This window comes from Rhinolophus ferrumequinum, chromosome 12, assembly GCF_004115265.2.
Source record: "Rhinolophus ferrumequinum isolate MPI-CBG mRhiFer1 chromosome 12, mRhiFer1_v1.p, whole genome shotgun sequence".
NCBI classification, from domain to species: domain Eukaryota; kingdom Metazoa; phylum Chordata; class Mammalia; order Chiroptera; family Rhinolophidae; genus Rhinolophus; species Rhinolophus ferrumequinum.
The window spans coordinates 8,670,242-8,685,441 of NC_046295.1; the positions used below are offsets into that span (position 1 = coordinate 8,670,242).

At 37.1% G+C, this 15,200-nt stretch overlaps 1 protein-coding gene across 1 annotated transcript in view; it reads right to left on the minus strand.

Annotated features, from left to right (window-relative positions):
* Positions 1–15,200, minus strand: part of SLC35D2 (solute carrier family 35 member D2) — a 39,089-nt gene that overhangs the window by 23,251 nt on the left and 638 nt on the right. Inside the window, exons 2-4 of the mRNA XM_033123612.1 lie at positions 8,620–8,653; positions 6,082–6,168; positions 4,355–4,422 (exon numbers count right to left, since the gene is read on the minus strand). Of these exons, the coding sequence (XP_032979503.1) occupies positions 4,355–4,422; positions 6,082–6,168; positions 8,620–8,653 (189 nt within the window). The remainder of the gene's footprint in view (positions 1–4,354; positions 4,423–6,081; positions 6,169–8,619; positions 8,654–15,200) is intronic.

Consider the following 15,200-nt stretch of genomic DNA (forward strand, 5'->3'; position numbering starts at 1 on the left):
TAATTGAAATAAACTAGACTTATAAAATGATAAATATTGTATGATATTCCACTTGTATGAACTATCTAGAATAAGCAACTTCATAGAGACAGAGTACAATACAGGTTACCAGGGGCTCGGGGGAGGGGAATGGGGAGTTACTGTTTAAAGGGAACAGAGTTTCTTTTTGGAAAGATGAAAAAGTTCTAGAATAGATAGTGGTGATGGCTGCTCAACATTGTGAATATATTTAATGCCTCTGACCTGTATACTTAAAAATGGTTAAACTGTTGAATTTTATGTTATGACTATGTATACCACAATTTTAAAATATGTCTAAATGGTTGAAATGGTAAATTTTGTTATAGATATTTTACCTTAATTGTTTTTTAAAACCTAGAACTTTTGTGCTCCAAAGTTCACTATTAAGAAAGTAAAAAGACAATCCATAGAATGGGAGAAAATTTTGCAATCATATATATAATGAGGGAACTGTATCTAGACTATATAAAGAAAACTTACAACTCAATAATAAAAAGATAATAAACTTATTTTTTAAAATAGGCAAAGGATCTGAATATACATTCCTGCAAAGAAGCTGTATAAATGTCCAAAAAGTGCATGAAAAGACACTCAATATCATAGTCACCAGGGAAGTATAAATCAAAACCACAGCGAGATACACATCACAATCACCAGAATTGCTATAATCAAACAGACAGTAACAGATTTAGCAAGAATGCAGAGAAATTGAAACACTCATATAGCGCTGATGAGAATGTAAATTGGTGTAGCCACCTTTGAAACAGTTTGGCAGTTCCTCAAAATGTCAAACACAGAATTGCCATATGACCCAGCAATCCTACTTCTAAGTATAAACCAAATCAATGGCAATCCCATTACTCCACTTCATCAGGCCAAAAATCATGAAGTCGTCTTTGTCTCCTGTCTTTCTCAGACGCCACATGGTATTCATTAGGATATCATGTTAGCTAGCCCTTCCTTCAAAATACATGGAGCACCCAGACTGTGGCCTCAACCTAACACTAAAATAATCAGAAGATCCTTGGAGAAAGAAACAACAGGAGAAGTCCAAGATAAGCCTGGGACATCATGTGCCAGAAAGCAAGGAAGTAATCAAAGACTACTTGTGGCCATAGAACGTAGGAGCCAACTCAAAGGGGATCTCACTGGCGTGAAATGGTACAATTTAAGTATCAAAAGACTTATTTCTGTAATGAATTGAAACATCCGGTAAATGGAACAAACATAATTCAATGGAGAAAAGATAGGTTTTTCAACAAATAGTGCTCAAACTGGACTTGTACACGCAAAAAACTGAATCTAGACACAGGCCTTACACCTTTCACAAAAATTAACTTCAAAATGATCGTACAGCTAAATGTAAAATGAAAACTATAACTTCTGGAAGATAAGTTAGGAGAAAATCTAGATGACCTTAGGTTTGGCAATGTGCTTTTAGATACAACTCCAAAAGCATAATCCATGAAAGAAAACAAATGAAAGCAGAACTTCATTAAAATTTAAAATACCTACTCTAAATTTAAATTTAAATTAAATACCTACTCTAAAATTAAAATACCTACACAGTGTTAAGAGAATTAACAGACAAGCCACAGACTGAGAGAAAATATTTGGAAAACACGTACCTGATAAAGGATTTGTATCAAGTAAATGAAAATTCAGGAGTTCATAATGATAGCGAAAAACAAAAACAACTCTCATTGGTCACCAGTGAAGGTGACAGAACACTATTATTACTCTGAACATCTATAAATAAAGCTTTTATCCTGCACTTTGTGTGTGAAACAGTGAAAGTTTGTATTTACTGAAGAAGTTTAGACAATAAACGCAGAAGTGGGTGATACAGTTAGAAAATCACCATTTTGCAATCTGCAGTGAAATAATGGATCTAGACAATGATCATCAATGGTTTCTAAAACCATTAAGTGAAAAATTGATGGGGAATTTTCTAATAAAGGGATCAGACTGACTGCTTAAAAATCATTAAAAGTGGAACTGATCAATTTCGTATCCTGAAAAGTGGGATAAAACATTATGTGACCCATGAGGTGACACAGTAGAAGGAACCCAACATCACCAATAAACTGATCTTGCCTGAAAAATTAAACCTGAATCTGATCAAGCCTCTAGAAACAACTACCAGTTTATAGAAAATATGAGGGTTAGAGTAACAGATTACATGGCACCACATATAAGCAATCTTTCTTCCTTCCTCCTCACTCTCATTTACTAGTTCCCCCTCTTCTCCCAGAAAGCCTCCATGGCACCCAAGAGGCCCTCATCTTACCTGTTCTGCAGCACATGTACAGAAGCGCTTAAGAACACGTGTAATAAAGATGTTACTAAGAACCCATCTGCGTGTTACCTTGAGGACAGTTTTATAGAGGTGAATGGAAGTTATACCCAATCTACAGTGCATGTAGAGAAGTGTTGAAGAATACCTGTGATAAAGATATTTCTACAAAATACTATCCAATCAAATACAATGCATTAAATGGATCATATATGATGATCAAGTGGGGTTCATTCTAGGGATACGAGCATGATTCAACATCCACAAAAGAATCAAAGTGATACACCACATTAACAAAATAAAAGATAAAAATTATATAATCATGTCCATAGATGCAGAAAAAGCATTTGACAAGATACAACATCCATTTATAATAAAAACACTCAACAAAATGGGTATAGAAGGAAAGCATTATACCTCAAAATAATAAAGACCATATATGACAAACCTTCAATTAATACCATACTCAATGTTGAAAAACTCAAAGCTTTTCCTCTAAGATCACAAATAAGATAAGGATGTCCACTCTTGCCACTGTTATTCAACATAGTACTAGAAGTCCTAGCCAGAGCTATCAGGCCAGAAAAAGAAATAAAAGGCATCCAAATTGGAAATGAAACTGTCACTATTTGCCCATTACATGATTCTACATATAGAAAACCCTAAAGACATCAACCAAAAAAACTATTAGAAATAATAAACAAATATAGTAAAGTTGCAGGATACAAAATATACAAAAATCTGTTCCATTCCTATATACTAACAACAAAATATCAGAAAGAGAAGTGAAGAAAACAATCCCATTTATAATCTCAACAAAAAAAATAAAATACCTAGGAACAAACTTAACAAAGCTGGTGAAGGACCTGTACACTGAAAACTACAAGACATTGTTGAAAGAAACTGAAGAAGGCCTAAAGAAATGGAAAGATATTCTGTGTTCACGGACTCATAGAATTAACTTTGTTAAAATGGCCATATTTCTTAAAGCAGTATACAGATTTAATGCAATACCCATCAAATCTCTAATGACATATTTCACAGAAATAAAACCAAAGATGCAAACTTGGATGGGACCACAAAGACCATGAATAGCCCAAGCAATCCTGAGGAAAAAATAACAAAGATGGAGGTATCATATGCCCTGACTTCAAACTATACTACAAAGCTTTAAAACAGCATGGTATTGGCAGAAAAATGACAAACAGACCAACAGACCAGAACTGAGAGCCCACAAATAAACCCACACATATATGGGCAACTAATTTTTGACAAAGGAGCCAAAACATATAATGGAGAAAGGAAAATATCTTCAATAAATGGTATTGAGAAAACTGGAAAGCCACATGCAAAAGAATAAAGCTAGACTGCTGACACCACACACAAAAATTAACTCAAAATGGATTAAAGACTTGAATATAAGACCTGAAACAATAAAATACACAGAAGAAAACATAAGCACTAAACTTATGAACCTTGGTTTCAGAGGGGCTTTTGTGAACTTAACCCCAAAGTTAAGGGAAGTAAAAGCAAAAATAAGTGAATGGGACAACATCAAACTAAAAAGCTTCTGCACAGCAAAAGAAACCATGAACAAAACAAAGAGGCAGCCAATCGAATGGGAGTAGATAATGAAAAGGATACCTCCGATAAGGGGCTAATATCCAACATACGTATATAAAGAACTCATACAACTCAACAACAAACAATCTGATTTAAAAATGGGCAGAGAACCTGAATGGACACTTTTACAAGGAAGACATACAGATGGTCAACAGATATGTGAAAAGATGCTCAACATCACTGGTTAAAAGGGAAACGCAAATCAAAAACCATAATGAGAAAAAAATATTAGCCTTTTAACTTGTCTAAAAGCATTATCAAATTAAACTCAAAATTCTGTTATTTTCTGAAATTATGATATCTGTGTGTTCTATATGTAGTCTAAGCAACATCTTGAAAAATCAAACTTGGTCTTTGTACCATTAGAAGCAAATGAGTGAAGAACCTCCCATCAACCATTATCCTGCACTCTACCTTAATTTTCTTGTGCTTGATAATCCACTTATGTGGTTTCCAACATAGAGGAGAGGTAGGGGAAACAGCTTCAATAAAAAAGAAAGAATGTTTGGTTAGAACTCCAATAACATATTTTCCTTCATATATAAAAATGGTGACATTCACCTCCCAGGAGTAAGCAAATGGCTATGAATTGTCCAGAATCCAAAACACATTTTTATTTTCCTAGCGCCCAAACTAGAAACAACCCAAATTACCAGAAAAAGTAAAACAGATAAGTAAGTTGTTGTATTATATTCATATAATGAAATAAAGAATACAGTTACACACAATGGGGATGAATCTTACCAACCTAATGCTAAGTGAAAGAACCAAGACACCAAAGAATATAGAGTTTAATTCCTTTATATAATGTCCAAAAATGGGCAAAACTAAACTATATAATTCAGGAATACAAACACATTTAGAAAAATTACCAAAAAAATTACCAAAAAATCCTCCTTTGGGTAAAGAGGATTTTGTGTTCCCATCTCATGACATAAGTAATGATTACAAGGGTAATTATTCATGCAACTATACATTCATATATAATGTCTTTTCCCCAGCATATGGATCATATTTCACAATTTTTAAATATTTAAAGTGTTTAAAAATTATAGCATATCCTAAATAAAGTGTTAGTAAGCCCAACAATATTCTGATTTTTCCTGTGATGATTGGGTTAATATCTTTCATATACTTCAATATTTTGTTTTTCTCTTTTTGTGGATGTCCCTGATTACTGATGCTGTAAGTCAGTCTGATGAATAATCCAGTGCTACGTAGTAGCCAGCATTTTTCCAGGTCTTAGACATAGAGCAATAAACAAGCCCTGGGAGGTTCTCACTGTCAAGGAACTGACAGTCTGATTTAACCTCCCTAAATCCAAAAATGCCATTTCATACCACCTGTTCTACAGTATTGCTCTAAGAATTCAATGTCTGGCCTAATGCCTGACACCCAGCAACTGGAAGTTAGTTCCATTCCACATTCCCAGGAAGGAATGGCAGGTCTCATGTTTCTAACCCCACCACGGGAGAAAAATATGCATTTTTATGTATATCAAATTGCATCCTTCATTCCACTCATAGCTTTTATCAATCCAAGCGAAAAATGAAAACTTGAAACAGGGATCAGCAAACTAAGACGCAAGAGCCAAATATGGCCCACCACCTTTTGTTGATATAAACAAAGTTTATTAGAACACAACTGCACTAATTCATTTATGTATAGCATCTATGGCTGCCTTCATGGGACAATGGCAGATCTGAACAGTTGCGACACAAATGGTCTGGCCCACAAAGCCTAAATATTTATTATCTGGTCCTTTAGCATAAAAGTTTGCTAATCCCTGATACAGGACTTTGCCATTATAGAAGACACACAGTATTTATTTAATGTCAACTGCTAAACATACACACACACACACACACACACACACACTTTTACTATTATTATGTTACATTAATGGACACCTGAAAGATATAAAATCTTAATTAAAAAATTCGTACTAGTGCAAGCAGGAAGCACAGTGTATATATTAGGTCGGTGCAAAAGCAATTGCAGTTTTTGCAATTATTTTTAACCTTTTAAACCGCAATTACTTTTGAACCAATCTAATAAAAATGGACCTGTACTCTAAGATCAATTTGTAATTTTAATAGTATTTTCACATCTTCCACCATAGTTATACATACTTTTCATACCTTTATAGGAATTTTCTTGTCAAAATCAGGGAAATGAATTATTTTATTTAGCTTGGACACATACAGTATCATTATGGTAGCTGCCATCTAAAGAAGAGGGGGGAAAAGAAACTTCAGCAAAATATCTGGACTGTTTGAGGTACAAAGAGATCATCAGAAGAAAGCAGATTCATTAAAAAGAAATATATCCAAAATCCACTTTCTAGGTTCCCAAAAAATAACTGTTTCTTATAATATTAAAATTGTTTTTCTTACCACTCTGCGGATTCCATCAGAACTACAGGCAAAAACTGTAACCTCAGTTAAACTCACACATATACATTTATCACAAGAGGTTTAAGCAACCAGTGACAGAGGGGGAAAAAGGAACAGTGTCCCCAAAACTAGCCAATGACCACTATCAGTGAGGCCACTCAGTGGTCCTGGTCCGTACTTCCCAGGTACTAAGCATATGGTCACCCTCCCCCATAAAGTGAGCGTGGGCATAGCATCAGGGGCATAAACACACTTTTTATAAAGTCCAATATTTCTATAACACAGAAGGCAAATTAAGAGAAAAACAAATCTCAAAGGGGATTTATTTTCTTCAGTTTAGCAAAAATGTCTCATTCATGGGGCTGGCCCGGTGGCGGTTGGAGCTCCATGCTCCTAACTCCGAAGGCTGCCCCTTCGATTCCCACATGGGCCAGTGGGCTCTCAACCACAAGGATGCCAGTTCAATTCCTTGAGCCCACAAGGGATGGTGGGCAGCGCCCCTGCAACTAAAGATTGAACACGGCACCTTGAGCTGAGCTGTCGCTGAGCTCCCAGATGGCTCAGGTGGTTGGAGCGCATCCTCTCAACCACAAGGTTGCCAGTTCGATTCCCGGAAGGGATGGTGGGCTGCGCCCCCTGCAAATAGCAACAGCAACTGGACCTGGAGCTGAGCTGCGCCCTCCACAACTAAGACTGAAAGGACAACAACTTGAAGCTGAATGGCACCCTCCACAACTAAGACTGAAAGGACAACAACTTGACTTGGAAAAAAGTCCTGGAAGTACACACTGTTCCCCAATAAAGTCCTGTTCCCCTTCCCCAATAAAAAAAAAAAAAAATTCTCATTCAAATCCTATTAATCTAGAGCACACCGGGTATACTTTTAATATTCCAGCTTATTATTATGAAATATAAATTTTTAATATCATCTTCCTCTGCAAATTTTAGAATTTACTCAATTTCTCCACATTAGGATACAAAAACTTAAGATCTCCTGCAACATGATTATAATCTTAAGCCTTGATCCTAATGAGTTTACAAACTTAATACTTATGATAGATTTATATAACTGGAACCCATCCTGAATTATAATTGTGGTTTGTATTTATGAGATACTTTATAATTCTTACAGAAAAATACTAACACTTATTTAAGATATTCTGTAATTCAGACTTTTAAAATTAAGTCTGCTGGCCTCTTCCCTCAACAAATTACAAATCAAAAAGGCTTTACCTTAATTGAGTACAAGCCAGTGATTTTTATTTGCCTTGGGGATTACAAAGAACTTATTATTACATATTCACTGATCTTTTAAAGCGCTTTTTTCTACATATTTTCACATCGAAAAGTAAAGAAAATATATTTTTTGACTTTAAGGAAAAATATTATTTCCTTGTTATTGTTATTTTTCTTTTCTTCCTCAAATGATGTTGCAAAGAGTACCTTAGTAGCAAAACATTTAACCAGAATAATGTTTAATCATATAAATAACAGTTTTTTCCAGATTCACAATTAGACATTTAATTAATAGATATAATTTTCATAATTTTAATTTTTTCTTTCTATAAATTAAAGCAAACCAAGACAAAAAAATCCCTCCTGGAAGTCACCAGCATGACCAAAAGAATAAACAAGCCACAAATTAATAGTAGCGAGAAATTTCAGAAACAGTCAAACAGGTTAGTCTGAAAGCTTATCCAAGCTCAGGTCTATACGTGAGAACAAAAATCACAAACCACAGGAAGCAAACATGTTTTGTTTGGCCCATAGAGAGTTTCATAAAAACTGGAATCCCTTACCAGTATTTACAAATCGGAAGATCTGATGTAAAAATTAAAATTCCCTCAAAAAAACTCTGGAGCTCTGATAGTACGGTTCTATAGGGTCCCACCTCTTCTCCCCAACCCTTTTCCTCTCAGGCACACAGTGGCTTACCTGAGTAGCGAGCGAGCGCACACCCCAAGTCGGTCCCAGGGCCACCCTGGCCCCTATCCTATTCCTTTGTTACCCACCAGGCCTCGGAGGCTTTCTGTCTTTTGGCCCCCGGCTTTAAAGTATATAAATTCCATTAAGGAAATTCAAATAAGTACTTGTCTTTCCTACAAATACAGCTGTTCCTAAATTGCAGAATGAAATAAAATGTGTTAATATTTCATATTGTTTAACCAAGAGTACTATGACTAGATGAAAAAATATTCGTAAACCACAGTCTTAAACAAAATACTTAAAATTTCATCATGTATATTGTCAACCAATTAAGAGGTTAATTTTTTTTCCACTTACCTGTCCAATTCCAAGAACAATTGGTGATGGGAAACTAGAAAAAACATAGAATAACAAAAAATTTTAGCAACTCATAAAAATTTGAAGACAGTCTACAATACACAGTGATAGGAGTTATTAAAAAGTCTGACTTTTTTTTTCAGTCTGAATGAAATCTTAACATCAAATCTGTTCATTTCGTTTTCATTTTTTACACTGCTGGTTGCTAAATCGGGCAAACTTCTATTGCCCCTTGAGGTGGCCTGTCGTTATATTAACAAACAACATGACTGTGTAAGTAGAAAGCTAAAGTAATCTGGGGATAAATTATTAGAGTTAATAAATAACTTTAGCAAGATTATTGGATACAAGATGAACATTTGAAAAATATCTATATACCACAAAGACACAAAGAAAATGAAAAATTTAAAGACATCATTTACAATAGCACCAAAAAACACCAACTAACACTAACTGGATATTTTATGGTATTAAGGAATTATTTTTACTTTTCTAGGTATGAAATGATATTGGGTGGTGTTTTTTAAACAAAAGAGTCCTTCTTACCTTTTAGAAATACATATTGAAATGCCTATAATGATATATTTTTAATTTGCTTCAAAATAATCTGGGGGGAAATGGTGGGGTTCAGTAAAGGAGGGATATAAATGTAACAAAGTTGAAACTGGGTGATAGCTACATGGTGATTCATTATAGCGTTTGTTTTGTTTTTTAAATAACATACCTGATACAAATTTAATAAAAGATTTCCAAGAAACACCATAAAAACATCTCAGGGACTGTAGGGATGATTATAAATTTGGCATTAGATTATTTTAGGAAATTACTATTAGGTTTGTTAAGAGCAAAAATGTTACTATGTAGAATATCCATATTTCAAGAGAGCCATGTTGAAGTATTTCAGAGTAAAGTACCATGATGTTTGCAATTTACTTTCAATGGGCCTGGGGAAAAAATGCAAATAGCAAAATGTTAATTATTGCATCTCAGTGGTGTGTATATAGGTGTTCATTGTACTTTGCTTTCCATTTTTCTGTGTGCTTGGTACTTTTCATAATAAAAAGGGATGGGGGACATAGGAGATCCTCAAAAAAACTATTTAAATAAAAGCCTCTTTCCCAACTCCTTTTTGGATTAAAGAAAACAACTTATAAATAGATGAGTCAACATGTGGCATCTATAATATCCCATTTATTTTAAAAGTAATTCAATCTATGCATGTACGACGTCTGACAATTAAGTTCGCGAACTCATCCTAGAAAAAGTGCTGCATACCTCATTGCTGAATATTACTACGGTCACCTTTGAAGTATTCCCCTTGGGAAGCTATGGACCTAAGCCAGTGCCTAGTCCACCCTTCAAAGCAATTTTGGAACTCTTTTTTTGGAATGGCCATCAGAGCTGTTGTCGTATTACCCTTGATGGCCTGAATGTCATCAAAATGTCTTCCTTTCAATATTTCCTTTATCTTTGGGTAAAGAAAGAAGTCATTGGGGGCCAGATCAAATGAGTAGGGAATATTCCAATACAGCTATTTGTTTACTGGCTAAAACCTCCCTCACAGACAGTGCCGAGTGAGCTGGTGCATTGTCGTGATGCAAGAGCCATGAATTGTTGGAGAAAAGTTCAGGTCATCTAACTTTTTCACACAGCCTTTTCAGCACTTCCAAATTGTAAACTTGGTTAACTGTTTGTTCAGTTGGTAAAAATTCATAATGAATAATCCTCCTGATATCAAAAAGGCTAGCAACATCGGTGCAACAAGTTCGCGAACTTAATAGTCAGAACTCATATGTCTCTAATCCATCCATATATCTAATTTTTCTTTTGTTTGAATTCTTTATAATGATCACAACCGAATGACTTTTCTTTTTAAAAAATAAATATTTCAAGATATTGATTCTAGGTTGCGGGAATATGGGTAATTATTCTTCTTCTTTGTACATTTCTATATTTAAATAACCCCCAATTTTTTAACTGAATTCTTGTAGGAGTGTGTGCAAGGAAGTAAGACAGTCTGTGTACACACCTCTTTGAGGAGTCTGACTGAAAGGAACTAGAAATGAAGGTCCACTGGAATCCAGAGAAGGTTTTTGTTTGCTGATGGAGACAGGTTGCTGCTGCCAAAACAAGGAGGATCACGGAAGGAGGGGGTGGGGAGCGGAGCCCAGAAGTGGGGAACAGGCCCTTCCACAGCAACAATAGGCTCCCTCTATTTTAGCAGGAAGGACAGGGAGAGGAATCCTTTGACAGTTTCTATTTTCTCAATGATGTATCCTAGAAGGAGTCTGGAGAATGGGGGTGTGGGAAACTTCACCATGAAGGAGAAAGCCAGAAAGAGTCATTTCTGGGACAAGGAGAGCTAGTTGAGGTTTGTGATCAACAATTTAAAGTCAAACCAGCCAGCCCAGAGTGGTTTTTCTTGCAGGACAGTCAGTGGGGCTCCAGTACTGAGAAAGGAGGCAGATGATAGGCTGTGCCCAACGAGTGACAGCCAAGGTGACAGCCAGAAGGGAGTCATGTGGCTTCCAGAGCTGCGTTCCATAGGACCCAGTGGAAGGGCCGCCCAGAGCACGGAGGTGGTGGCCACCCCCCTAGGGCCTGGAGCACGCGGCCCTGGGAGTGACCGTGGCAGTGGGCCGAGACCAGCTGCCATGGTTCAGCACGTGCATCCTGAAGTTTCCAAGGCTGACACACCAGTCCAGGTTGAATAGAAGACCAGGCCTTTTCACTAAATGAGTCACAGGAGCAGAGGAGCCATCACAGAGAGGACTGAAAGGGCGCTGGAAGGCCAAAGTCTCCACAAAGCATGAGCAGATCCCCCCACCAGCCTCTCTCTACTTCCCCGCATCCCTACCTCCCACCCCAGCACCCGCCCACACCTGGAGTGACACCAGGATCCAGCTCCATCCCAGGTGCCGAAAAGAGCAGAATCTTCAGGAGAGAGTATAGGTTTTCATGAAAATAAAAGAAAATTAAGAATTGGTTTTGTTTTTTAACATAGACTTTATGTTCAGGGCCCACCAGTGGACATTCTCTCCAAGTGAGTCACATTACCAGGCAGGTTTGGAAACCACTGTGTTAAATGATCTCAAAGTCCTGGGATGTAGAAAGAAGACACACAACAAACACTGAGCAAATATTTGTGAACTTAATACAACTAAGTTCTATATTTTTTAAGCATCATTTATTCTTGCAGGCCACAGAGAATATAAGATGACAACAAAAAAAACAACTCCAGACCACCTGCACAACTATCATGAACTGATTCCCAAGAAGCACTTTTGTCACCAACTAGCCACGGATTCTTAGATGACCTTGCTTTTCCCTCTCACCCCAAAATGGTCTGACAGTTCACGTCATGAAGGACCTCTCTGTCCAACCAGGAAAATCTTGCATTATATTGAACTAAAGCTAAATAAAATAATTAAAACACATAACTAAGAGCACCCATCAGTCTTGTTCCACAATCAGAAACAATCTACTCAAAATGGAAGAGAAAAAACATTGAGCTACGTTCCCATGACCTTATGAATAAGGTAATCATCAAGGTCCTTTCTTCCAACCTACAACACAACACTATCTCCAAACACCTAATGCTCAGATCAGATTTCTATGGCTTATTGTTATCACATCAGTCCTCCTCCCCTCAAAACTGTGCTTCTAAAGCATTTTGAGATGAGAGAATGAACAATGTTATTTGAACAGGATTCTCCAATTGCATATTATTACATTGTGGAAATGTGAAATGTTTAGTTAAAAGGGTTATAGAGACAAAAACTCAATTTCCTCCTTTAATCATGGAACTCAAAATTTTAACGATGGAAAGCCTAGAACATGAGAAGTCTCATATAATTCTTCCTGGTTGGACACTGCCCTTCATCTTCGAAGCACTTAACCTGTGTTTACTGCTCCCTGCTTCCAACAAGAAGACACGTGTTTTGGAGGTACTGACTACCACGGCCAAAGAGCACATTCAAGTGCAGATAGTGGGGACTGAGCTTCAAACTTCAGCTGATGTAACTTGCAACCACTCCCAAACAAGCCTATTAATAGTATTCTCTTGTTTTTTATCCTAGGTGTTCAACTTTTCTTTTTCTTTCATTCACTTGCATTGTATGTGTTGAATGATCCAGGTTTAGGCATATGGTTATTCTAATTTCTTTTTAAGGCAGGGTTTGACTTTCCCTCAGACACCGGCAAGCATGCTGCAACACACTGGTGGAGACCTGGTAGACAATATCAACATCCATAGACTCAACAAAACATATCCTAAAATCTATCCCTTCCCTCTATATCCTCTGCTACTTCCCTACCCCAATCCAAACCATCCCTTAGAATTATCTGGAAAACTGCAATTGCTTCCTAGCTCCTCTTCCTGCTTCCAATACCATCCACCCACCAGCCAAAGAAATCATTTTAATCACACATATTATGTCATGTCACTCCCATGCTAAAACCTCCCAAGGGACTCCCAATTGCATTTTGACTAAAATTAAAGTGATTTGTTTGGTTTGATGGTCTCCCTACTTCCATCCTGCTCCCCCAAAATTTGCTCTCAACACAGCAGCCAGAGTGATTTAGATCATGTGACTCTTCTGTTCCTTCCAGGGGCTCCCATCTCCTTCAGTGGGTCCACAGTGGCCACAAAGGCCCTACACAATCTACCAAACCATCACCAGGGACCCAACTAGTACTATTCCCACCCAAACTCCTTATTCTTCTATGCCTGAAATGTTCACCTCCCATCTCCTTCACCTCACTTATGTCTTGGTTCAAATGTCACCTCCTCAGTGAGGCTTCACTGATCACACTGAGATAGAATTCTTTCCCGTGCCCATACTCCCTACCTCACTTCCTTTCCTATTTTTTTTCTCTTGACGAGACAGCCACATCTGCCATAATAAAAATTCTATCAGTTTATTTCTTAATCCACTAGAGAGCTCTATGTAAGCTCCAGGAGGATGGATGTATGCTTCATGACATCTGGCATTTTGATCTGCTTTATTCACTTCTGCAGCCCAAGTGCCCAGAACAATGTCTGGCACATAATAGATGTTTAATAAATATTACTGAATGACCGAAGGACCTGATCCTGCCTTCCCTGTCTCTCCTACCTTCTCCCACTTGCTCATTCAGTTCCAGTCACAGAGACTTTCGCTCTGTTCCTCCAGCAAGCCGAGCTCATGCCCCCTTTGGCACATTCTCTTCTGTCTGGAATGCTGTAGTGCCAATCACTCCACCCCAGGCACTCACATCTCATACCTGAAATCACCTCAATTATTCATGAACTCACTTATTTTCTGTTTCCACCACTGACATGGGATCTCCAGAGCAGGGACTTTGTGTTGTTCACAACTGCTTCCCTGGTGCCTGCGACAGACTTGGCACATAGTAGGTACTCCGTAAGTATAGGTAACCCCCATATAACACAGTTGCTAGGTTCCTAAAATGCCATATTATGTGAATCCGTGTAATATGAAACAAAGAACCAGTACAAAAAAGGGGATTAGGTTCCCAAAATTTTTTTTAAATATTATTATATTTTTATAATTAAGAGAAATAGCTTTATTAAGGCAATTTTCATCAAAAGTATAACATATTAATATGTATTAAATAATGTTTTCTTCGTCATCACTACTCAGCATCATTCACCAAGGACGTTTTCTTTTTGACAAGATATCTTCATCCTCTGAACTTAATACACCACGAACAAAATGGATTTAAAATTCTAATAAATTTTTAAATTCTGCAGTCAAATCTGAATATGCCAACCACGTTCAAATGAAAAATTTCAAATGAGATATCTTTTGCTCTTAAAAGCTCTTATTACGTTCTGTGTTGTTCCGGGATTTCCCTAATTTCGAATGAAATACTTTTTGCTCTTAAAAGCTCTTATTATGCTCCGTGTTGTTCGGGGTTTTCTCTAATTCTCAAACCCGCATTAGAGTGAAACCATGTTCTAGGATGCTGTGTTTTACAAGGGTTTCTCCCAATTCTCGAACAGTGTTAGAGCGAAACCGTGTTATAGACATGCCGTGTTATACAGGGGTTACCTTACGCTTCAGGTGTAACTAGCCTAGCTCATGTGGGTCTCTGCTTTCTCAAGTATAAAATAAAAAGGCTGAAGATACTGAGGTCTCTTTGCACTCTTCATAAAATGCTGATTTTACAGTCTTGCAGCACAGAATAGTTCACAGCCCTCACTTATGACAGCTCCTCCAAAGCTCTGGGAGGTAATTAACAAGGTGTAATTATTCAGCTTTTGCATCTGATAAAACTGCTGACTATGGGACTGACCCAAGAGGCACAGGTATTAAATGGTGAAGCTGGGTCTAAATCCACAACGCTTTCAATACTGCTATCTAAGAACATAATTAAAAGAGATTTTCTAGTCCTTACCAATAGGTTCAAGGAACCACAAATGTGCTAGTTTACCGTACAATCATCCAAAAACAACTACATAATGTGAACGTCTCATTGTTTTCCCCAGTTCTCCGTGAACATGCTGGTAATGTGAGAATGATCATTCAATACAAATAAACTTCTCGCTCAGGACTCGTCGTTGAAGGTCTAGATTT